The 25897-nt window shown below is 38.9% G+C and overlaps 1 protein-coding gene across 1 annotated transcript in view; it reads right to left on the bottom strand.

Annotated features, from left to right (window-relative positions):
- Positions 1-18: 18 nt before the first annotated feature.
- The window catches only part of ANK2 (ankyrin 2, neuronal), a gene marked incomplete at its 3' end in the record, with an annotated part of 130717 nt that continues 104838 nt past the window's right edge, over positions 19-25897 (bottom strand). The window contains exons 27-35 of the mRNA XM_010153912.1: positions 22676-22711; positions 15179-15403; positions 13379-13477; positions 12016-12170; positions 10792-11003; positions 9751-9955; positions 7445-7541; positions 2613-2841; positions 19-144 (exon numbers count right to left, since the gene is read on the bottom strand). Of these exons, the coding sequence (XP_010152214.1) occupies positions 19-144; positions 2613-2841; positions 7445-7541; positions 9751-9955; positions 10792-11003; positions 12016-12170; positions 13379-13477; positions 15179-15403; positions 22676-22711 (1384 nt within the window). The remainder of the gene's footprint in view (positions 145-2612; positions 2842-7444; positions 7542-9750; positions 9956-10791; positions 11004-12015; positions 12171-13378; positions 13478-15178; positions 15404-22675; positions 22712-25897) is intronic.

Consider the following 25897-nt stretch of genomic DNA (forward strand, 5'->3'; position numbering starts at 1 on the left):
AATATTATATAACATTACCTTAACAAACAGAGGAAGTCTATTTTCCTTGAAGGCAAAAAAACTGAATATATGATGTTGCCCACTCTTTGTTAGCGGCACCAAATTGCCAAAGCAGTCAACGTAGATGGGTTTTCCTTCTAATACCTATTGGAAGTGAAAAAGAAACAAAGCAGTAGTTAATCAAAGTGAAGTGGTTAGGATTTCTTATTAAACATAATTCTGCAGTAGTTTGATCGATTTCTTAAATTGCTAGGACTTGTCAGCCTTTGTAAGGTTTGTTATGTACAGTTGCCTAAAATCTGTGGAAACATTTCAGATTATTAAATTCCAGTTGGAATACATTAATTCAGTAACAATAGTATTACACTGTAAATGACAAAATGAGAATTCATTGTCAAGAATCTGGGAAAATTCTCAATCTATATTTTAATTTGGATTTTTTTTATTTGGTCTAATTTTAGCATACTTTGCTAACCTGGCCTCATCCCAACAGTCAAAGAAATATATTACTCAGCAATCAAATCAAAAGTCCAAATTTTGACTGGTAGGATAATAAGCCAGCTTGGGACTATCATGAAGTTGCAGAGGACCTTTTTACCAAGGCAAAAGCTTTCTAAATTGGGTTACTAATGTGTTTAATCTACTTACAACATGTTGCAGCAGGCAAAGACAGTGTATATCAATAGATTCTATTTATTTCAGTCGGATTTGTAAAGGCCTAGAGCTTTTGAAAGTCAGGCCTCACGTAAGTGCCTCTCTGAAATGCCTATGTAGTCATAATGCCTACATATTTGGATTGCTATTGTTATGGCCCCTCCACATGCCTAAATCACCTTACCAGTTTTAGACATGTTACCTTCAAACTGTCAATACATTAACATCTCATCCTTACTTTCCAGAAATTCAGCCTTGCCATTCAGTTTTATAAGCCCATATTTTATCTAGCTGCTCTGTACAAGAAATCCTTGTCAGAGCTCCAGGAAAAATTTTTTTAAAGGGTGGGTTTCACATGGAAAAGAGACCATACTAAAGCACAATAATATGCCACGCATGTAGAACCATAGAATGGTTTGGGTTGGAAGGGACCTTAAAGACCATCTAGTTCTAACCCCCCTGCCATGGGCAGGGACACCTTCCACTAGACCAGGGTGCTCAAAGCCTCATCCAGCCTGGCCTGGAACACTTCCAGGGAGGGGGCATCCACAGCTTCTCTGGGCAACCTGTCCCAGTGCCTCACCACCCTCTCCAGGAAGAACTTCTTCCTGATATCTAATCTAAACCTCCCCACTTTCAATTTAAACCCATTACCCCTTGTCCTGTCACTACAGGCCCTTGTAAAAAGTCCCCCCCAGCTTCCTTGCAGCCCCTTCAGGCACTGGAAGGTGCTATAAGGTCTCCCCGGAGCCTTCTCTTCTCCAGGCTGAACAAGCCCAACTCTCTCAGCCTGTCCCCACAGCAGAGGGGCTCCAGCCCTCGGAGCATCTCCGTGGCCTCCTCTAGAATCACTCCAAATGGTCGATGTCCTTCTTCTGTTGGGGGTCCCACAGCTGAACGCAAAACTGCAGGTGGAGTCCTACAAGAGCAGAGTAGCGGAAGAGAATCCCCTCCCTCGACCTGCTGGCCACATCATGTACTCAAAGCACTTGCAATTTGTCATCCCTTCTGAGGAAGCTGACGGAGCCAGAAAAACTGCATTTAGCAGGCAGTTCCACATAAGAAATCTTTTCCCTGTTTAGCAACAGATTTAGTTTTTCTTTTGTAAAGCAGAATATTTATCAAATCTGCTAGTTTAAATTCTTGGTATGTAAAAATGCTGACAAAATCTGACTACTGTTGACTGCCTTTTTGGTTAGCGATGTTCATTTATGGAGTTACTGCAAGTTGAGGTTTACCTGTCCTTTTTGTCTTTGTCCATCTCCCCTTTTCTCACAACATCCACTTTGTACCAAGCTCAGGAACATAACAGTTTGGCAAAGGACACCACCCTCAAAACTCACTTACTCAGACACTCCTCTAAGAGGAAGTTAGTAACTAAAAAATTCAAGGTAAAAACTCAATTCCTGGCAGTCTGCTACAGGGCTAATTAAAACTAAGTGATCACTGTGGACCACCACAGAAATGACTATAAGGTAATTAGATCGAATTTAGGGCTAGCCTGCATGCATAGAAATTAGTTTTAGGCTAACTGAGGGAAAAGTCCATTTACAGCACTTACCCACTACCCTCAGCCTGCTGTAGAGTGACAAGACTTTGGTCTCATTACGCACTTCACACCCCAAACAAGCTACACAAAATTCTTACAAACTATTGCATTTTGATTAATAAAGCCATGGGCAATGTGTCCTACTTGCATGACTAGCCATCTCAAACAGATTTGCTAATACTTAGTTGGCAGTTGCTACTCTAGTTCTCAGTCTGAATTAAAGAAATGCTGACCCTGACAGGTGTGGAAAGGAAGACAAAGAACTTTAAACTGCTGAACTAAATGGCAACCCCCAACTTCATTTTATCACCTGATTTCCTAGGACAAAAGCAGTCCAGTTTCTAAGTACAACTGTTTAACATGTCCACCACCAAAATGGAGAAAACTGTTTAAGATTCTCGTACAGTACCTCTACATCCCTGCTTCTGGCAACTTCAGCAAAATTTTCTTGTTGTTCTAGAGTTTTATCCACCTTGTCATCTGTCATGCAAAAACATCTTAACCGTGCTTCAATGGGATCATGCGATTTGGCAAACACCACAAATTTGGCCATGTAGGGGACACAGATAATCTCTCTGTACACTTGGGAAGCAAAAGTAACAGATTCTTGTGTCTGTCGACAGTCTATCAACCAAAATCTGTAAGAGAAAATGAAGAGTTGTGTATTCAGCACAGAAGGATTTAAGGAAGAAAATTCTGTCTTTTGCCATCTTGGCAGCATTAGCAGGTAACCACACCAATTGTGTATGACAAGTCAGAATAAAGTAAAAACAATGGTTACCGTTTGGGAACAATAGCCTAAAAGAATGCCCATGGTATCCTCTATGCATGAGGAGCATGAAGCAAAATCAACAAAGCAAGCATTTGGACCTGAACTTACTCTCCTAAATAGCAGATCCAAACCCTTCACAGAGCCTCCTGCTCCACAAATTCCAGGCTATTGTTTCCCCTTATGATATGATCTCAGTCAGCTTAAAGCTTATTTGCTTCCAGGTACAGGACTGGCTTTTAAAGGCTTTATGAAATTCACTTGTCCTGGGGCAGACAGCCTCATGCGCCTTCTTTGAAGATTGAAAGATATGAACCTTTTCATATTTGTTGTGTTTATGAAATATGTATTAGAAGTATGTTTATCATATTAAAACAATTATTGATGGCTTACCAAAATCAAGAAATTCTGAAAATTTACCACAGTATCATCAAATTAATCAAATAAATGTTTTTTCTTCTATTCAGAAGTTGGCTATGACCTAAACTTTGTTTTCATCTGAACTGATTCTTTATACGTGACCAAATTTTCCTGCCTTTTACCAAGAAATAAACCTCTTCCAGAATAAGCTCCGTGGTTTCTGTTCTCCATCACTTCCAACAGTTTCTACTGACATTTGAAATGGTCATTGATCTTATCACCATTCTTCTAGAGCTGCCCAAAAGATCTCTGGATTTGTTCTTGTTTACCACGTGTCATTATTTGATTTCTATGCAGAACACAAGGGTGCACTGGAAGTGTTCAGATTTCCCCCTAACTGTGACTCTGCAGTATGTGCCCTTCATCTAGAGAAATACAGGTTCTTTTTGACAGCTGGTTGCTGTTCAACATCTGATGATTCAGAAGAGAATGTTGTCCCATAAAAATCCTACTAAAATTGCTTGTATCGAGTCATGTGCCAAGCCTATAATTTAATTTCTCTTCCAGGTTATGGATAAATCATTAAACTACAGAGTGGGCAACTTCATCCTTTTCTCCTTAGCCCCCTGAAATCTTCCTAGGCATTGCACAATTTCCTGTTTTTTAGGTGCGGGACACACTTATACCTGAGAATAACACACTCGGGTGTTAACGAACCGTGTACAAACTTCTGATGTGACAGGGATGCTGGGAAGGTTTCCTGAATTTTATTGATGAGGAACAGGAGACTGAAACAGCTTTTGACATGTGTTGCTAATCCTTTGGTCTGTTCTTGGACCACCATCTCTAACAGGTGAAATATAAAGCTGCCTTGCCCCAAACACTTGTTTTTCTTCTACCATCAAGCTTAAGATTAGCAGTACATTCTTTACATAAAACATCAAAAGCCGAGGGTCTTTAGGTAAAGGAAAATGATTTTGTCCACTGAGTAACACCGTGCAAAATCAGAAATTATTCTTATGGGAATTGGGTCAGGGAATTCTAACACTGATTTTGTGCTAAGCTTTTGTTATGTATATTGAAGACCAGTGGGATATATTCTTCTATATTTGAGCCATATTTTATTTTGAAGACCCTGAAAGCAGATGTGTTGACAGCTGATTCCTACCACCCTTGCCTCACAGAGGCTGTGATCACTGCTGACTCACTTTTCATCGTGGTTTGGGACGTGTAGTTTTAATGACAGTGTCTTTCTAAAGTGTACACTCAATCTTCTACACCAGTCGTTCCCACATTACACAAGTCAAACATGAACATGTTCAAAGCAACAGGCAAATACTACTGCAGTAAATTACTTCCTCTGCACAGTGTGAAGCCAGGACCTGCCACCCCATTCAGGTACCATCATGACAGAGAAATACGTTAAGACTGCAGGGTGAGGTCCTAAGTTGTCTGATTTGGCTAATATAATCTACTTAAGACATACCATGGATGTTGCAACTCAGGTCTAGAACTTCCAGAACAGCTCCTCTTATGCCAAAAAAAACCCTCCTCTTCACTGAAAACTACAGTTTTTTTACCCTTTCTTTGGGCCATTCAGGTCAGGACAACATTGCCCAGTAATAAAAATTTACAGAATTTCCTTATACCTTTGTCAAGGCAACTGAATTGTATTTTGCAAAGATAACAACTTTCACTTAAAATAATTTTACATCTACTCCCAAAATGTAAGAGCAGAAACGCACCAAGCATTTTACAAGGAGTGACACGTATGGCCTTCTTTCTCAGATACCACTTCATTTAGTTTCCCTGTGAAGCTGACGACATTACTTTTAAATAATATTCCCTGTGTGGGTGGAAAGCACGCTTGAGTTTGACACCCGTAGGATGGAGACGGAAGTCATGAGAGGTCAAAGACACCTCAAAGGCTGATACAACCTACAGGAGGCTTATTACTTACTGTAGATTCCATGGTACTGTAACCCACAAAGCATACCTTTCAAGTGTGATTTCTCTGGTCTTACTCATCTGCAGTTGAATAATAGCAAATTTCATGCTGTGCTTATCTTTAGAACCTTTAACAAACATGCTGGTTAAAAAACAGGCTGATGACATTTGAAAGAGAAAGCATGTTTGGTACGTAAAGGCTCTGCACACGGATACTTTACTTTTCATGTGTGGGAGAATTATGCTATGCTGGAATCAGACTGGAGCGGCTGTATCCTCTGAGAAATCACCATATGCTGAAATGATTTGCTGTCACACACCATGGGCTAAAAAGCTCAAACAGATACTAAACTTTTTAAAAAGCTGCAGCTCAGGAAATGGAAAACAGCTATGCCTCAAAGGCTGCAGTTTAATTCACATGTATTTTTAGATAAATATGTCTCTTTCCCAAACTGATTTTGGACAGAATTAGTGTTATGAATGGGAAAATTGTTCTCCATCATTAATGATTTAACTAGACATAAACGAGTTACTGTGAACAGCCAACAGTCAGGAATCAGCTGATTCTCAGCAGGGCACAAGGGCAGACACACTTTTAGACCAGGGCACAAGTGAAGAAATTCAAGTTAGCTTGTCCTTCAGGAAAGGTGATGATTAATTCTCTGGCTGTAAATATATGAAAAATCCCAGCATTTAAAATCATGTTTGGGTTAAAGTAGTCTGTTGAACTACTATTGAGAGGTAGGACCCATTACAATCTCTACATGGGACCCCGCCTATATGACAGAACATTAGCAGTAATAATCAATTTTAACACCATCATCAGGATTAGGAAGCATCCACTACTAATATGGATTGTAGTTCCATAAACTGTCACTCTCATTCTGGCTGTATTTCATACATAGCCCTGCTGGAGACTCCACAATTTTACAGACTTTGAACTCTCAAACTATGCATCTAGTCTCCACATCTGGTTCTTAAATTCATCTTTAATTTATGCTGTTGACCAGAACAGTGCAGGTAGCAGATGAGAGTTGACACACATTTTAAAATCTCCCTCTTGTGGGCTCTGCTGCTGAAGAAAAATGTTTGATTGAACTGAAAAGAAATGTACATAAGCAAAGTGTACAACTTAATGGGAAGAAAGCCATTTCTGAACTGATGTATAGAAAAAAATAATACTCTATTTCACCTGATGTTAAAGTTATACTGTCGACTGGACTGCAAGAGCTGAACTCATTTTAACATTCACTAAACGATTTCATTAAATAGCAAATCTAATCTAATAGTAACGAATGCTCTGGACACAATGTTTGCACAGAAGGAAATTCATTGGTGTTCATGGGCATGTTATCCAAGACTGTTCGCTGGATGACACACCCTAAATTTAATACTTTCCAGGTCAGGGACTGCACCTCCTGTTACAAAGAAGGAGATTTTTGAGCATATCTCTGATACAAATCATGGACAGTACACACACTAAAATACAGAGAAACATAGTTTGGTTGTGGTGTGGGGTTTTTTTAATTATAATATGCAGTTCTGTATTCAGAAAGCCAGCAGTTGAATCTCATCCCAAGAACAGATGGTTGGACGAGATTCTTCTAGATCACAATTTGGTACACTTGCAGGCTTTTCTGCTTGATTTCTCCTTTGCTGGACATTCTGGAAGTAACATGATTTATAAGATGTATAATGAGCTACCCAAATAAGGGATTTCTGTTTCCATGGAAATTTGCATATTTCTTCATCTGGGAGAGAAGGGGTATTCTTAACAAAACCAGATTTTTTCCTAACTATCTGAAAATTGACATGTCCCTCAGATTAGGATTTTGGAAAAATACAATATGTCATTAACTTCTTGGATCATAGTAGGTGCTGAGTACAAAGGACTACTGGTTGAGATAAAAATGACAAGAACATCATTTTCTCCCTAAGGACTGTAGTGCTTACAGTCCTTGTACATCGTCTGTCCTTGTGCATCGTCTGTCTGGGCTAGGAGGCTAGGGGCTTCCAAAACACCTCACCAATTGGTTCACAGCACTAAAAACTAAAGAAAATAAACTAAACAAACTAAAATAAAATAGTTTAAAACAAATACTTGATTGAACAAGATATGCACTTGAAAGTAACACTGTAAAACACATGGTTTATTGTAGAGGTACCTGGCAGACACATTTGTTGTGAAGGAGACACATTCATTAACAAATGTCAGTGGTGTTGTTCCAGTGATGTCTTCCCACTGGGCAGGGGTGGTTCCTCCTGAAATGACAAGAGGTTTTTAAAAAAATTAAAAACCAAAGAAGTCTGCAACTTTCATGTTCTAAGAAATATTTTAGATTCTTCAGAGTTTTTAATCAATATAAAACCAGTAATAATCCCTGACATGCCTTCTCCCTAAATTCACGTTATTCCACTAACGCTAGTAGCATTGCATGGGTTTCCCCTGACAAGGTGAAGTGTTCAGATGATTTTCAATTGATGAGTCCTGTAGCACAGCTCCTGTTAAAAGAGACTAGAATGTTGGGGGGAAGAAATGTGATTTATTAGAAATTACTTTTTGTTCATTCTACGCTATTCACACATGCAGGGCTAAATTGGCTCAGATATAGGGCCGTTCAGCCTATATTGTTACTCTTGGGAAACAGTTACAATGTTGCTAATACTCACAACTACAATTTATGATTTCTATCATCTACTTCTTTTTCAAATAATTCAATGCCTCAGGTCCAGTATGTACGTAACTGAGAAATTTCTTTTGCACGCTGCTCTGAAAGCCTATGAAACAACCTGTGTCTGACAAGATCCCTGGAAGATCGTGCAGCTGAAATGTGCACCTCCGGATCGTGCTGTACAACAGACAGCTTCCTGGATTCCTATTTGTCCATTAAATGTTTCAGCCCTTTGTCACAGGTGTTGCCAGCTTCCTATTTGGCCCATGCAGCTGGAAGCGTGGGCACAAAACACCCTGAAGCTGTGTTTTCAAGGTTTTCAAGGTTTTCAACACACATATACATCCCTGCCTCCCCTTTTGGTGAAGAACGTCCAGTTGTTTTCCAGTTACCTTAAAATCACACTGGGCTTACAGAAAACAGAAATAGAAGTGTTTATTTCTAATTGCAGTTACAAATATTTATAAAACATGTAGGAAGAACTAAAGAAAAAGCTATGAATAACAAGCGCCAAGTCAGGATGTGTCTGTCCCGCCTCTCCTATACAGCTGACGGATAGACATCCATTTGACAATGCAGCGGAGTCTTTGTGCAAACCTTGAATCAAGTCGTATCTATAAAGGTCTGCTAGCGTTCAGGAAACACCTCCTTTCTCCTTTTGGTAAAGCATTCTTGGAACCAATTTCCCTTCTGAAGTTTTCCAGAGGATCCCTGCAGGTTTACTGTCCCTCCAAGAAACTCAAATTTGTCTCGATAGAGGAGACAATTCCTCTCTATTTAAATAAATATTATTTCACTCTCTTGGAAATTCAAATACTTCTCCGTAGACCAGATATTGCTTCTGGTACTTCAGCAGCTACCTAACACCTCTGCATCAAGAAATAGAAAAGCGTCTCTTGTCCGGAACAAGCCACTGGCACATCTCAAGGTGTAATGCATCTCGCATTGGGTTGGTATATGAAATCAGTTTGAAAATTAAGAAAGATGCTAACTTCTAAACAGAATAAATGCATGTAGCTCATTTCTGCCTCTTAATTGAGACTGAACGAGATGCTAATCACTTTGGAGTTATAGCAATTATGAAGTGTTTAACTCCAATATTTTCCTTTCAATCACAGTGCAACATTATGTCTATACCACACTTTGCTAGGCAGAGGTATGCTGGTTTTCAAGAAACTGTAAGGAAAATGCAAAACAAAAAAAAACCCCAACCCCAAAATCTACGATTATGTTACACATCTGTTGTTAGTCCAAACAACAAATGTTGTTTCTGCTATAACGTAATTGTTGGAAAGTAATTTATTTTCACAGCCCCTCATCCCAGTCAGGTTTTCACCAAGCTTTCCATGTGTATAATCAGTGTAACATATTCAGCCCACAATGACTGACAATTTGGGCCTACAAGGAAGCTGGGGGGCCTACAAGGAAGGTAGGAAGCTAGGAAGCTGGAGAGGACTTTTTACAAGGGCCTGTAGTGACAGCACAAGGGGTAACGGGTTTAAATTGAAAGTGGGGAGGTTTAGATTAGATATCAGGAAGAAGTTCTTCCTGGAGAGGGTGGTGAGGCACTGGAACAGGTTGCCCAGAGATGTTGTGGATGCCCCATCCCTGGCAGTGTTCAAGGCCAGGCTGGATGAGGCTTTGAGCAACCTGGTCTAGTGGAAGGTGTCCCTGCCCATGGCAGGGGGGTTGGAACTAGATGGTCTTTAAGGTCCCTTCCAGCCCAAACCGTTCTGTGATTCTATGATTCTATGACAATTTCAAGGTGCACATAGAAAGCTCCAGTACTTGCATCCTACCTGTTATGCTGCATAGTAACCTTAAAGTGGGTGTGTCGCCTCCATAACCATTCATGATCCCGTCACTGGAGGCCTTGGGGACAGGAATCGTCATCGTGATGGGTTTATGGAACTTCCTTCTCCTGGGCTCTAGCGTGACTATAGGACTGAAGGTAGCCTTGTTGCCTAAAATCTTCTTTATAAGTTCAGTGTGCATAGGTTGAGCCTTTCCAAAGCAAAAGACAGTAACAGAATAGTTAAGAGTTTAATGAGTATGTAAAGACCTGGGTCTGTATATTGCCATGAAACCCTTACGTTTTTACACTACATGGCATAATTTCCCAAGAAAATCTGCAGCCAGAAGAGCTGACTGCCAGTGAGAAGGCAAGACCTCCCTTTTTTCCCTTCCTCCTCTTCCTATGCTCTTTTTGCTGCTGCTTGTCAGGCCTTTTACAGCATTAATTTAATTCACTTAACCAGTAGCAATTGATTCCCCTGTCATCTTTTTTTTTCCCCTTAGAACAAGCTCTGAGCTATTTTTGTAAGCTATTCAGCTGTTCACAGCGGGGTTCAACAAGGACAGTCTCCTGGCCATGGTAAGCTGTGGTTGCGTGCAGCAGGAGGAGGGGATGGAGGTAGAGGGAAGACTTCCTCCTCTGTCAGTGGTGAACTGTTAGGCTGGTTTACTTCATGCTGAGAATCTGTACATTTGACCTAGTGATTACAGAACTTTGTGCTTCTCTGACACCTTTCATAAGAAGTATTTAATAATTGTTCTATGACTTATGCTAATATCATCACTAGATTAGGTGCTTTTCCCAAGATCATATGGACAGTTAACAGAAAGGAATCTGAATTAACTGGAATACTCAAAGCTTTACCAATTGCTTTGACTTTTGCATAGGTTTTTTGGTTGGTGGGTCTTTTTTCTTTTTTAATTGCTGTGACTAGAAAATTCTAAACACCATAGACCATGATAAGCAGAATACGATGGTTCTCCATTCAAAGAAGGTGATTTTACACTAAAAAAACAAGATGAGCCTTGTAATTGTTTCATCATACCTGGAGGCCAACGCGAATCCGTTTGGTTAGAGCCCCTTCTGGGAAGACTGCCTGCACCTGTGGTACAACGGTGCTGCTCAGCACACCTCCCTCGGGTCCGATAAGGTTGCTGTCCTGCTTGATTCGGGATACCACTGCAAAGTACTGAGGGAAATCTCGGGTGATGATGCGGCAGATGCGTTTCTTCTCAAGCTCCTCTGGAGTGTCAAGTACTGAGGCCAAAAGAGAAGATAGTCAGAAGACAAGAATTTTGTAGCGAAATTAAGATGTATTCAAGTTTTTCACAGTTTAACTGCAACTTACAGAAGTATTTTGTCTAGATATCAAAAGGGAAAAGGAAACATACCCCAGTATTTTAAGTTCAGCGAAAACAGAGAAATCAAGAAAGGAACAGACAGACAGACAGAACAACTGCATGAAGGGAGCTTAAGACAGCAAACTCAGAACATGTTGACAACATCCCCAGAATCAGCAGGCAAACAAGCAAAAGGATTGATCCAAGCCACTTTCTGATTCACATGTTTACACTATGGCCTGGAGTACTGTCAAGAAAACTAAACTCCAAATTAAAAAGGTATCAAAGTATGAGTTCAGCTCTAAGTATGTGAGTTGGCTTGGTTTTTTTTGTCTGTTGTTTGGGTTTTGGTTTTTGGTGGGTTTTTTTTGGGGGGGGAGGGGGTTGTTTGTTTGGGGTTTTTTGTTGTTGTACCTTTTAAAAGCTATCAAAATTAATAATCAATTCTGCAGATTCTAGACAGCCCAAGGCCATTCTGCTCTCTCAGAAAGCAAGAGCTCCCATGACTGACATTTCCTCCCACACATGTAGCTGCTTGGAAAGGATCAGTATGGTAATTGCCTTGTTTTGGAAAGATGTTTGCTAGGGAAGCTTTTCGTTTAAAACCATGAAAAGGAGCAGTGGAAAACATGTCTAGCATCTATCCTCAACTTCGTGATTATGGTAGATTTTGGTTTGTGCCACTACTTCAGCAGACCATGCGAGGGAAGTAAGCACAAGCACACACTGCTTCTGCTGGCTACTGTACTGAGACCTTGATTACGCTGCAGCATGACTGAAATGAAGTATCTGGAGAATGTAGTGTCAGAAAGTCTCAGGGCAGACCAAACATAAGGTGCTAAATAGAATAAATGGTAAAATGCTATTACCTCCAGTTACAGAAGTAATGCAGGAGTAGAGAAAAAAAATGAGAAAGTCACACTGGGTACCTTCATCCATCCCATTCAAGATTTCATTGAGTTCATCCTCAGTGTATTCACAGAAATGCTCCTTCCAGCTGTCCCCGTTCTCACTGCGCAGGATCACCAGCTCTCTCTCTTTCCCACGCAGAGCAGCAAAATGGGGAATCTCCACAATCACAGGCCTGGCACAGCAACACAGCGCATTAAATGCACACGGGAGAGAGGAAGAAACAGGATTAACAGCAACTCTATTCAGTCTGCTACAAAGTGACCTGGAATTCTACCTATTTCTCTGGAATACTTTGGCACAATCCTAAACTAGTACGTCACTAACACATATTAGATTTTTACAGGGACACAGTAAATCCTGAAGGACAGATTAAAAAAGTGCATTCACCTCTTTCCACAGTGTGAATGATATTTGGTAAGACAATAGTGCTTAGCTAGAAATTTGGTAATTGGTTTGCAAGTTCATAAAAAACTCACACTCATTATCGTTGTCACTACTGTCTGGGTTAACCTTAGCAACTTCATTTCAAAGAGAATCTACTGTAACGTGTATGAACACTGGGGCAAATTCTGATCTCACTTATACTTGTGCAAATCAGAATAATTTCATTGCAATCAGTGGGCAACTGTGTGCTGTGCCAATTTTACTTCACTGCAGTTCTATATATTCCAACGAAATTATTTCTGATTTACACGCTGGGAAAGATAAAGGAGGTCTGAGGAGAGCATCTGGGTTTCTAGTTAAGTATAGGAGATAAGAATTTGCCTTGTTGCCTTACAAGCAGATGTCAATATATGTGCAATGTATGCATCCATATATATACATGTACACACGCACATACACAACACATATGTGTACATATAATATATCTATATTTATATATACATATACATACATACTCTTAAAAATAAGAGAGAAAGTAGAAATATATTTGTATATACACTTCTCTAATTAGAGTACTCACACAGGTTACCACGTACATAGTAAATGTCATGTATTCTATTATACTGGTGGTGTCCAACATAAAACTTACTGATTAGTCCTTGATAAAAAAAAATATTAAAATTTACAGTAGATTCCTTTTTTATCCCAATCCAGGTTGCTTTGCTACAGACATCAAGCACATAACTAGAAAGATTTCATGCCAAAACAAAAATGAAGGCCACAGTACTTTAAGAAAAAGATACAAACATACCACCAAAACAAAACCACATATACCACAAGGGTGGAAAAATGGTCCACTAAGGGTTAGGTGTACAAAATTTCAAATGATAGAAAGGGACAATATCATGGGCATAATGACATAAAAAAATCATATTGCAGAAGGAGGAGAAGAATGGGGAGGTCAGCATCCATCAATTTGTTTCAAGTCTCTCCTACCCAAGGAATTTGGTCCCAGGAGGCCCCAGCTGAAGGATTCGGCTGACCAAGCTTTCTCCCTCATTAAGTGGGGGAGGAGCCGTAGGCAGATGAAGTTTACTGAGTACATCCAAAGCAGCAGTGAAAGAAAGAACATAAATAAACTTTATGTATTTTTTGTGCCAGAACGCCAGTGCCACTGTCTGGTCCACAGAGTGGAATTAGGCTGTACACTGAATAAGGTTCCGTCCTAATGATGACAATTTGGTGGTCGAAATCAGCAAAATTAGTTTTTTTTATTTTAGGATATTTTCTTTGTTCTGGGAAGACAATGGAAGTCTTGGCAGTGAACTCCTTGGGAACAGGATTCGGACCACAGAATGCACCTCTGCAAACACTACGGTAATTTTCTTATTTCACTGCCAGTACAACACCTAGAATAACGCTTGCAGGAAGGGCACGAATATCTGAGGGTGAATAAAACTGAGCTATATCCTGTTCTTTCAGGTGAGACATTCTCATTAGATAAAGAAACCATTAAAAAGAAAATAGGAGACATACTTGAGGTCAGTTTGTGTGTGACACAGATAATGGGAAGACTGAATGTGACAGCACAGTATTTCTTCTGCTCTTTAGATATCTTTCTGCTTCTCTTTAAAAGTGACCAAGATGTGAAAATAGTAAGTGGTACAAAGCATCTGATAAGGCAGCTTGTTTGCTGTTTCTTGTGACATTAAGCGGTATCCTGTCTGTCAAAAGGAATGGTTGGCTTGCTTTTAGCATCTCGTTCTCAGTGGTTCAGAACTACTCTTGCTTTTTTACTAAATTAGAGAAACAGTGAAGCAGCCAAAACATGTCTTGGGTTCTCCTTTCACACTCCATATAAAAGCAGTGGGCAGTTAAAATCTACCAATCAACTTTTTTCTCTCCCTAAGCTCAATGTTTTAGAAAAAGCACTAATGAAGATAGTGGCTCTGATGACTGCCTTTTATAATAGGATTTTAAAGCAAGCAACTTGTTTCAAAATGGATTTAAACTATTGCTGTTTACAGAGTCACTTTGTTTTCAACTTCAGAATGAAGCTATTTATTGTATTAGAAGGGGTTCCTTCAATCATCCACTTTTGGATGCCACAGTTGATGGGGAGAACAGTTGGTAAAACAAATTAAAAAAAAAAATGTGGATAACTGCTGCTTTCACCTGAAAATCACTAAAACAAGCTCAGCAGCAGACACAAATCTGATCTTTCTATGGGTTTTGCAGCATAGGACAAAAGAAATGGCCAAAAAATTCTAGGGTTGTCCTATTGCTTCATTGAGCAATTTCAACCCCAGAAAAATCAAAGGCACTGTGCTTCCCGGATAGTTCAAAGTACTGATAAAACAACAAAACACAAGTCTCTAAGGAAGCAGCTATAACTCGTGTGGTAATGTAGCAGGCTTTACATTTGGGCTTTAGATCAGTGCTGTGCTATTCATGCCTTATACGTAGATTATTTAAACATAGTATGAACTGAATTGCCTTTTCTGGCTGCAAAGGGGTTTTTGCCCACTATAATATCACAACACTGAGTAATAATTATATCCAAGGAAGCACATTAACCTTAGCGCCAGTGGTTAGAATATCTGTTTTCAAAGGAAAAGGCGTAAAAGCTTTGTCAGTTGTTAACTAACAACTGATTTGTATTTCACACGACCAGTCTGTTACTATAGGTTACAAACATCTTTTTCTGTTCAAGTCTTGAAAAAGGAACCGTTTCAGTGCAACTTGCAAACAGATGAGAACGCAACATTTTTGTTTCGGCCATCTGGCACCCCTTACCCAAGAAACTGAGCACCAGAAGGTCCAACTTCAATCAGGCGGCTGGCCAGACCTTCGCCTTCCACCATGGGAGGCATGGTGGCCAGTCGGTGGCGTTTCACCAACCGGCAAGTCACTCGTGTTGGAGCAGTGCACTTCCGCGGAGGAATAATGATTCTCAGTCCGTTATGTCTGCAACCTCTCATGGCACCCCCACGAGCATCCACCATGAAGCTAACTAGGAAGCTGAAAAATCAGGAAAAAAGGATTAGATACAAAACCCACCAAAATTCCTTTGGTTATGTTCCACATACGTAACCAACTACGTATGTAAATATAGCTCTTTCTCAAGATGTACAGTTAGAAAAAGCCTTTCTCCCATGTGAAGCGCCAAATCATGCCAAGATAATTTATCAATTAAACCAACAACTGCTACCTAAGAGTTCCTCACAGAAAGTCTTATTTTACAGTGCTGCTGTTGGTAAAAATGCCAGCAGTCACTAATAAATGTGAGCACATGCCTATGTACCTATTAGACACAGTCAGGTGCAAATACCACTACCCTGTTCCTGCAAGCACCTATACTGTGAAGTTGGCACTCTTTAAATACTTTACAAGCAAATACATCTTACTGAAGAAAATTATTTATGACTCAAGAATATAAAGCCAATTCTGATTGGAGGGGTTGTTGGGCTGGTGGGGTTTGGTTTTTTTTTTTTAGATTATCTATACTATTATCTAGTTATTTGACAAACTGTCATTTCTAACAAAAATGTTTTTTAAACAAAAAAAAACCCCAAATTTTATTCTGGAGTGTGTGATACAATTCATAATATATCACTGGAGCTAGCACCTATTTATATAACAAAACCCCAAGAAGTCATTATTGGTTGAGGACTAATTTTGGATTTTGGTGAAATGAAAATAACTACAGTCCCTGTATAAGAGGTTTATTTCTGGATTTTTGTTTTTCTGTGTTACTTTGCACAGCAATATAATGTCCCAGTGGAAAACTTACAGATGCCGAAAACCAGTCTACAGGGAGCTGTTTTCTAGCACAAGGAAAATTATCTCATTTCTTTCTTTTTCTTTAAAAGGGAGAAAAACATTTCTTGGAGTATCTTTTATGCTGAACTTCTTATAGTTCCATATGAAACCAACAGGTAGATTTTGACAGATTTGTTACAAAGACTGGGGACATTCTTGGGAAAGGTATAGAACTACGTAAGTTTTTTTTACTGGTTTATGACTTAGGATCATGCCTGATGTGGGATGGGAATGTCAGGTTGCTGGAAGTGAAAGTAAGTAGATGAAACAGAACGGTATCAGGCCTACTTCTAGCCACTAAAATTGAATCATCACATGGGGAGTCGCAGAAATGCTACTGAAGGACCTGCAATAGAGAAAAGCCCTTATAACATGAGTAACAAATACAGGTATTTTTCCACTGTCCCCTTGACCGTTCTGTGCAACAAACATTGCATCCATTCCTTGTCCACACAGCTACAAGTAAATCCACATGCTGTAAAAACACAACACTCGACACACCGTGCAAGTCAGAAAAATGGAGGATGGGCAGGAGCCACAAGCGCCAGTCAGAAGCACACCATGCACCACGGATGCCAGTCTTTCTCACACATGCAGTCTCCTAGTCTACTGCCATTCATATACCTCTAGGTTTTGTTTAGTGTAAAAGTCTGGGTAGTACAACCATTATCTCATTCCTTAGAGGTTGGTGTTTCTGTGGTTTTAACAAGGGGGAAAAGAAAGAAAATGAAAACATTTTACAGCTTTGATTGTCTGGGGATTGATTTAGAAAAATGGGAGCTTCCTTCATAAAAGACACACTTCATACACTTTAAAGCACAGGTGGAAGAAGAGCTTAAGAGATACGAAATGCTCAATTGTTGCAATGATGCTCTCTGGCTCCCATTGCAATTTTCCTTTTACTGTATAAAGTGGTGTTCTCAAAGTGGTTCTGAATTACGTTGCAGAGAATCGGTCCAAGTCCCTATTATCATGGGTGGTTAGAGGTAGTTAGTAACACTGAGTGCTGGAAGAAGAGTTTCACATTTTGATGCTAATACTATGAGAAACAGAAATACTACCCCCACAATTACCAAAAGCTAATGAGTGCACTTACTGAATTAAATTAGCATTCACATTTTTCATTGTGTAAGTTGTCATGAATACAATTTTTAGTATTCAATTATTTTCATTACTGATGTAATACTCAAGATTGTACACTATAACAACAGGATCATCTTCTTTTGCTGTCCATCACTGAATTATTAGAGACAGGTCATCTGTCCTATGTCCCCTTTAGCTTATCTCCCTCTGTGCCTCAGCAATGCCAAAACCACTGTTAACTGCTAGAAGAATACATACGCACAAAAGCTAAGGGTCCAAATCAAATAACCTCCCCAGGGGTTTTGTTGCTTTTAACATGGTGCTCTTTCTCTGTACAGTAATTCCTTTCAGACTAGCTAAGAGATAAGCCGAGTGCTGAAACAGCAGTGCCTTCTCCTGAAGTGGACGTCCCACGACCAAGATAACAAGTTTGTGGTGCAGAACCAATACACACGCTGCAGAAGCACTTGTCGTCTTCGATCTTCACCATCTCTAGCAAACTGGTGTTTCAGCTCACACACAGAGTAATAGCCCTGTGCTCTCACACCTGCAAAACCTGGGATCTAAGATGGGTTAACTGAAAACGGAGCGCGGCATTTGTCTGTAGTACGCACTCGAGATGCGGAGGGATGGCTGCCTGTGTTCGGGCCCTAAAGTAGCAACTCTTTCTCCCAGTTTAAGTTCACTGAATGTGCCCGCTAGGTCAGAGCAAGGTCTACCAGTGAATCTATCACAAGATCTATCCCTCATGTCTCACTAGGTATCTATTATATCCAACTCTTGCTCCAAAGAGTGGAAAAACAGGCAAAGGTAAGTATTATTGGAAGGTGGACACAAGGATGACAACGAATAGGGTAAAAACAGTAGGACATTATTATTTACTGTAAAAACACCTGTTTCTAGCACACAGAAGATCTAATGTGTTTACTAAACATGGCACAATCTGGCAAACAGGAGTGTTCCTCACAGTATACACCCAAAAATAGAGTTGTGCCATACAACTGAAACAGATCCCCAGATAAAATGGGAGATTCCTGTGAGTTCTGGATGAGCCTGGAACTACCTCAGAGAACCGCTATCTCCTTTCAACTGCTGGACAGCAAATTCAGGCAAACACAGCATAGCATGACGACAACACAGAAAGATCAGTGCCAACTATCATACTAAATACGGAGGACCCAGCTCACAAAACCAGCCATATATTACCATGAAATTTCCAGAAAACAAATTTTAGAGCACTAGCAAAAACTTGAATTATGTAGTGCAAAAGAAAAACTGAAGGGGAAGATTCCTCAGCTCCAGTGCAATGGCTTAAAAGTCTGGGAGGACAGTACACTGACACAGGATTTGCAGAGCTGACAGAATGCAAAATTACATTCTTTTCCAGCATACCACCCTGTTTATTTCCCAACCTTCTGCCAAATCCATTTTTTCATCCACTTATTTAATCTAATTTAATCTCTTTTTTTTTTTAAATCAGTGCATTTCACATGATTTTGGATATGCAATATAGTCAAGCAACTAATTCATAGCAAAGCCTGTTCTGCATCACAGCAGCCTTTTTTTCTGCCTATTTGCTACATAATAGGGCATCTGGATGATGACATTACTGTTCCAGGACTGAAAAAGCTTTGCCCTTTGGAAGGACAAATAATATATACAAATAATTCAAACAGAACTAACAAATGACTTAAAACATCCTTTCTGAAATGTGCATTTAGGAAAGTGAAAAAAATGTATGACTAATATAAAGGAAATGTAAAATGCAAATTAATTATTTTGTTGCCCACGTATGAACGCATTAGTTTTTCTCTCCTTAATGTTTCTTTTACCAGATGTTGTTAAGTGACAAGACTGAGGTAGGAAGAGATTGTACTCAAATGAAAAAACAAAACTAGCAGGAATAATGGGCAGATTAAGCCATCACTCTGGGAAGTGGTGCCTTTTCCTTAGAAATTCCCATGGTCAAAAAGAAAATAATACATAATATTAGCACATGAATAACCCTAACATCACATGGACTCCCTGAAGCTTAGGTGCAGCCATGCCACCCCTAAGAGCTCCCTGTTCACTCTCTTCACCAGTCTTCTCTGCTCGGACTGAAAACTTCCTAAGATCCTCCCTTCTGCAAAGGGCACTGGGCACCCTCCGCTCATGCTAACTGAACGGTCAAAAAGTGACTTTTGGCTAAGCAGGAAACTCAGAGCTTACTCCATGTTCCAACTGCAGGAAGCACTACTACAAGCACTTACTAACCACCTACATACAGAGAATGAAGAGTAGAGGGTTCATTAAAGAGAAACACAAACAGCTGTGAAGAGTTCAACAGAAAAAAAAAAGTAAAAATGTTAATAAAAGTGATTAAAGGGAATCAGATAATTAGAGGTTATCACCACAAAAGGAGAAGAAAGGAGGCATCCTAAAAGGTAGGCTGATAAATGCTCCTTACATGCTGCTATGATAATAAATTATGATCTTAAAAATTAAAGAAAATTTAAAAGAAACCAAAATTTAAAAGAAACCAACAGGAATTCCGTATCAATATAATAGCTACAATTTTCAGAAGTAGTAAAACCCAGCGTAATAGGGGAAGGAAAACCTTAGCAGGGGCTAACTATGGCTAGGAGAAATTAGATAAAACAGAGGAGAGGGAAAACAATATAAATAGGGGAAAACTTTTGGACAGATGAGTAGGAAAACATTCCTGTGAGCCATTTAAAACAAAGGTGGCCAAAATAAGTCAACTGACTGATCAAGCAATGCATTGAAACGACATGTACTTTCCATCAGCAAAAGCCATTTCAGAACATGTTTTACATGTCCTTGCCGTAATAGCTACGCACAGGGGAGGCATCCTTCTTCAGCACTGACTTCAGTTCATCTTGGCAGCCCACGGCAGGAACTTAAATTTTAATTAAGTGATGATTCAAAATCAAAGAGGATTCTGGGTTAAAGCAGCAAAGTCAAAATTCGTGTGTCAAGGGTGACCAGGGCAACAATGAGATGATCTTTTTCAGTACTAAGACAGCCTTTGTGCAAGTTTCATTTTCTGCCAGTTTTAAAGCTCTAGTTAGAAATGACGCATGACACAAACATGTCACTCTGACAGTCTTGCAAACTGGATCAGTACTGAGCTTTCCTGACATTTAGCCGGGTGGCAGTCCAATAAAATAGCCAAACCAAAGAAACAAATGAGGTTTTGGGAAATCACTGCCTTCTCTCTTTAAAAGAGAATGAGAATAAATTTAAAAAAAATTTAAGAATAGAAGCAATTATTTTCTAGGAATAAGTTACAGACTGCAGGGGAGCCTATACATGCTTCTGTTAAACACATGGTTAGCAGTTAGATTAAGCATCATGCATTCTCCTCTAATTTAGCAACAATCAGAAATTAGAGAGGCCATTTCATTCTCTTCAGTTTTAGAGCAATTATAAACTACCTACTTCCCATTTCAAAGGTAACTATATCAAACAACACTGGCTGCAGCACCCTTCTTATTGAGGACATATATGAAAGGCCCCTAAATCTTTCAGGCTGGTTCCATGCTATCTACAGACAGCAATGTGTTTTCTCATGGTTCCACTTGAACAAAACACAGACAATACATACGCATGGGATTATCCACCTTACAAGGACAAAAAGTTGTAGTGCATTTTCATGAAATATTTGGTATCAGACCTAAGCCTGAGTTATTCCCCTTGCTGAATTTGTTCATATGGAATTTATTCTGTATCTATGCATTTGAAAGACAACAGCAGTATGAAAGAATAAAATAAAAATTGGATGTGTCAACACTGGGGGTGAAAGGGCATATTTATTGTGAGAATTGTGAAGGACCACTGTTACGTAAGTAGCTTTGCAGAAGTCACAGTTTCAGGTGGCTGTGGATGCAAGCATGTTGGCACTCAAATGCGCTTCTCATTCTGCAGAATCATTTGAAGAGCCATGCAAACCTAGCATCATGAAGTGTCTTTCTAGAACAGGCAACAGTTCTTTGAGCACACAAAACCAAGAATAGGCAAGATCAATACACCACCACTTTCATACGTTTGGTTCAGGTATGACTGTTCTTTCAAACTAGCTAGGCAGGCACACATGCTCTCATCAGGTAGCGGGAAACAATAAAAAAAGCTCTAACTAGAGGACATCCATCGTAGTCACATTTAAGAACTTTTCAGCGTACATTATCTTTATTTTTTAAAGAAACTGGGAAACAAGGAGATAGCAGCATTCAGTGTTAGTCACAGTGTGAAGAAGCAGAAACAAACAATCAGGGTGCTTCAGGCATTGTAAAGTGCTCAGCTGGAGAAAGAAAACTGATAGAATCTGAAATTAAGAAAAAAGGCCTTGATCCAGCTCTCGCTGAAGTCAAGAGCAAATCATTCAACTATTCAGAGTGCTTTCCATCAGGCTGCAACTATGCTATACATAAACAAGGCAAAATACACATTCCAGGAGGACAAAAAACATGATCCTATGCAGGAAGCCACTAGTGTATTAACATGGTAACATCTCCTCACTGCATTAGTCAACTACAGAGAGACTGAGTGACGTGACCTAAAAATACGGCTTTGTAGGTTTTAATTTAGCCATTTAATAATTTTGCACAGCTGAATATTTAAGATTTTCACCTTTCTACGGTAATGTTAAAGGAGATGAAGTGGTATTGTGCCAATAAACACTCAGTTTGCCAAGTGAAGATAATCCCCTTTGGGAAAGTACCGCTTCAGGTGTTCTGTGTGGGATGTAACATGCCAGTGAGTCAAGCACTGACTGACCAAGGTCACCAAAAAAACCTGCACGTGGCATGAAAAATTAAATATGCTGGGTCTGTGCCGTTATTCTAGTAGTTCCAGTATGGTGGCACAGTTTGGAAAATATGGTCCAGGGAGTGGCTCTGCAATATTCTTTATATAGACACGTGAAATAAAAGGTCTACCTTGTAAAACAACAGTTGAAACTAAGCCTATCTACAGTGTTTTGTGTTGGATTATTTGTGGTTGTTTTCCTTCCTTTTATAATAAAATTAAACCATGCCACCAACACAAAAAAATATATTGTTAATTAAATCAATGGCTAAAACCCCTAAAATACATATAAGGAGCTTGGTTAAGACTTTTTGTGATGCACGTATTATGTGCCCAGAATTCTTTTCTTACTGAGGACATGGCAGATGGGAGAAAGCAGACACTTACTGCATAAGAAGAGAGTATACAGGGCCACGTTGTAACTATTACTGCTAGTCGGAGTAGACTGGGTTTTGTTTTCTCTTGGCTAACATGCACTACCAAAACATTAAAGCATCCTGAAGTGAGGTAAGAGAGGGGGAAAAATAGGGTGGGTGAGAAGTGCAATGTAATAAAGAAAGAAATTATGCAGAAGTTCACCTGCTGTTGTCATGATCAAGACATGGAGAAGAGCATCTGCAATAGAATAGATGATTTAACATCAAAAAAGAAAAGAAAGGGAAAAAAAGAATGAGTTAAATGAAATACTGAAATACTGGAAAAATGAAAGAGATTTCTAAATTAAACGTGAACATTTACATATATAGGTACATTCATTACATGTGAGAAGGTAGGAGTGAGTGTGGAAAATAAGCCTACATAAACATCCTTGGGTACAAATGGTTACTACTACAGCAGTAAAGCTAGAGTGATTTGGTTTCTCCACATGTATTCTCGAACTGGAAGTCAGAGACCTAAAACGTACAGTTAGATTCAGAGTAAATCTTTCAGAAACAGGTTAGGGGAAATGCTGCTCAGTTTAAGTAGCCACATCTAAAATTTGGAACACGGGTATATCAGAGGGTAAGGTATCTATGGTAAGTCCAGCAGTGTTTCTGATAACACAAGAAATCATGATTTTCTTTTCCTCAAATTTCCTATCAATACATTCTGTCTTCCATTTTCTTCCATTTCAACATGTTTCTTGTCCTCCTTTTGTTCTGCACTACAGAATGACAAATTTCAAACTTTCAGTTTGACCTGTCTAGGCTCTTAGTAATGTGTCACATGGCCAGTTAGTTTCCTGATGTTGCTTTTTATTCTCTATACCCCGTTGCCATTTTCTTCCACTGACATGAACAGATATTTGCTATTAATGAAACACACCTGCTGTTCTTCCTTATTGTAACTTTCTGAATAAAGGTCATAAAGGCTACAGTAGGATTTGAAATCATTTAGACTTTCAGATTTTAGAAATGACTATCAGCTGGTCGCTGCCAGGTCCTGTTTCCATAACTTTTTCTGGGAAATTATTCTCACACTGGGGAAAACAATATTATGGGTTCAAAATACAACACTTGAAATATATTTTGTTTACCTTGTTAGCAAGGATCCAGTCTCCTTTTTTGCAGACATGCAGCTAAGAATGATAATTCACATTATTTGTCACAGTTCAAGCTGCCCACTCCTTCATCCTTCTCCCTTTCTCATTGATGGAAGCAACAACTTCCAGAAAGGTAAATTCACTAACAATATTCCAACTGTTTAATTTTGTCAGATATAAGTACTGACATGCTTGGATCATCTATTAGTCAAAAAGGAACTTCTTCATCAAATTATATATAAGAAATCAATATCTTTCATTAAATAAGAGTTTTACTGTAAGCAAGTCAGAGTTGGTAAAACTGCAAAGTTGCTGCATAATCTTGCTCTAGAACACAAAAGCAAGTTAATATGAATGCATGAACTCAAATCTCCTTCACAGTGACATATTCCTGACAATGTCAGATTTGCCTCTCTTCTTGTCTACCACACCTTTACACATTTGTCAGTAAAATTCTTAGAAATATAATCCATACAAATAAATTGTGAAAATTTTTCACTCTATTACCAGAATCCAGGTATGAAAACACCATAATTTTGCATATATTTTATACTTTAAAATCTTACAGTCAGCCTTATCTTTATCATTCACGCTTAGCTACTGTGGGTGGTAAGAGACATGAGAATATGGCACTGTCAAGCAATGTTTAAATGCTGGCAAGTGAGGAGAAATCTTTCAGTTCAGTGTTTTATTACCTTCCAAGTTAATGCAAATATGTGTTCTTCCACAATAGGATATTGTGATGGATGAGATTAGAACTGTGAAATGCATTTGCATTTATGTAGGCATTACTTCTGTCTCCCGTAACACTTCAGAATATACTTAAAATCCCCTAATATCATAAGCAAAGTGATAAAACACTACCTTATTGAATATTTAGCACCCAAACTTTCTGGCATATTCAGATGCTCAATATGTAAGATCAGACAGTTTTATCAGGAGAAACAAATCTGATTTGCTAAAAGGAAGTTTAAATGCAGCAATTTATACTTTTTCCTTTAGACAATATATGAAACTATTCAGAAACCCTTAGCTGTGTAAAATGACCAGGAGATGTTTAATATTGCAATTGTGAGCACGATAAGGGTATTATCGCTTCAGATGGAATTATTTTCTTGGTTTTGAAATGGCTGGCAAAGACCCTCACCAAAGATCCTGTTTTTCTTTCCTTAACTGATGCTATTTTCAACATATTGAAACAATAGTTACATATAAATTTTAAATGGATGGTTAAAACATTTTCCCCTTCTCAAATTTCAGACACAGGAGAAGTTTTGGTTAGTTACGCAAAGGCTGAAATATATGCCTGTGAAATTCCATACCAAGAGAAGAGTTCTCCATACATTTATCCTTTTGTTTGGGGGTGTTAGGCTGAGATCCACAGAAGTACTTCCCTACAATGGGAGATCACTAAGAACCCAGTAACAATTTGGGGTTAGCCAGCCACTGAAGTAGTGCAGGGAAAGAACTGTCATTTTTTTCTCAGATTGCACAGAATACAAAATTAAGATCATCTGTCCCAAATATATTACTATCCAATACTTTGCTAATGTGTTACTCTATAAAAACAGTCTGAATTCAAAACATTTCCAGAGTCTTGGGCAAAACCAAGGCCACACCCTTACTTAAAGCCACTAACAATGTTTACATAGGATTTTTTTTAAAGAACTAAGAGTTTTCTTTCATGACAGATATATACTACTTCAATGTGTGCACCTGAAACGCCAAGCGGTGTTGCTAGTTCATAAGAACTCAGGAGAAGTGTGTGTCTGTGTGTGAAGGAGGGTGTAGGTGATGAAGGGGTATAAATGACAAACATATTCGTTGTAGTTCCAGCTAAGTGAATGCAACAATCACAGTACTTCTACAATTGTTTCACTTTTAAAATAAAATCTTACAAGTGAAACTCTAGTAGCCAATGTATTTAAAAAAAACCAAAAAAGACATAAATAAGATGCACCCCAAATGTTTATGGTAACAATGGCTCAGACAAATCTAAGCAAGATAAAAATGAAGTGTTCTACAGTCTTTTCCAAAGGCTGAGTAATCATCATTATCAGTTTCTTTATTACAATACTTAGTGGCAAGCCAGTTGGTATGTGTAAAAAGCAGAAGATAATTTGTCTCTTGTTAAATGTCACTATTTCGTATAAGGTTACAGAAAGAATTTCTTCTATTAAAATCAGAGAATCTTATCTTACCACTACCTCATAATCCAAAAAGATCTAACCATCACTAATATTTTTTAAAAGAAAACCACAGAACTACTGCATATCCAA

The sequence above is a fragment of the Eurypyga helias genome, unplaced genomic scaffold (assembly GCF_000690775.1).
Source record: "Eurypyga helias isolate BGI_N326 unplaced genomic scaffold, ASM69077v1 scaffold6356, whole genome shotgun sequence".
Taxonomy (NCBI): domain Eukaryota; kingdom Metazoa; phylum Chordata; class Aves; order Eurypygiformes; family Eurypygidae; genus Eurypyga; species Eurypyga helias.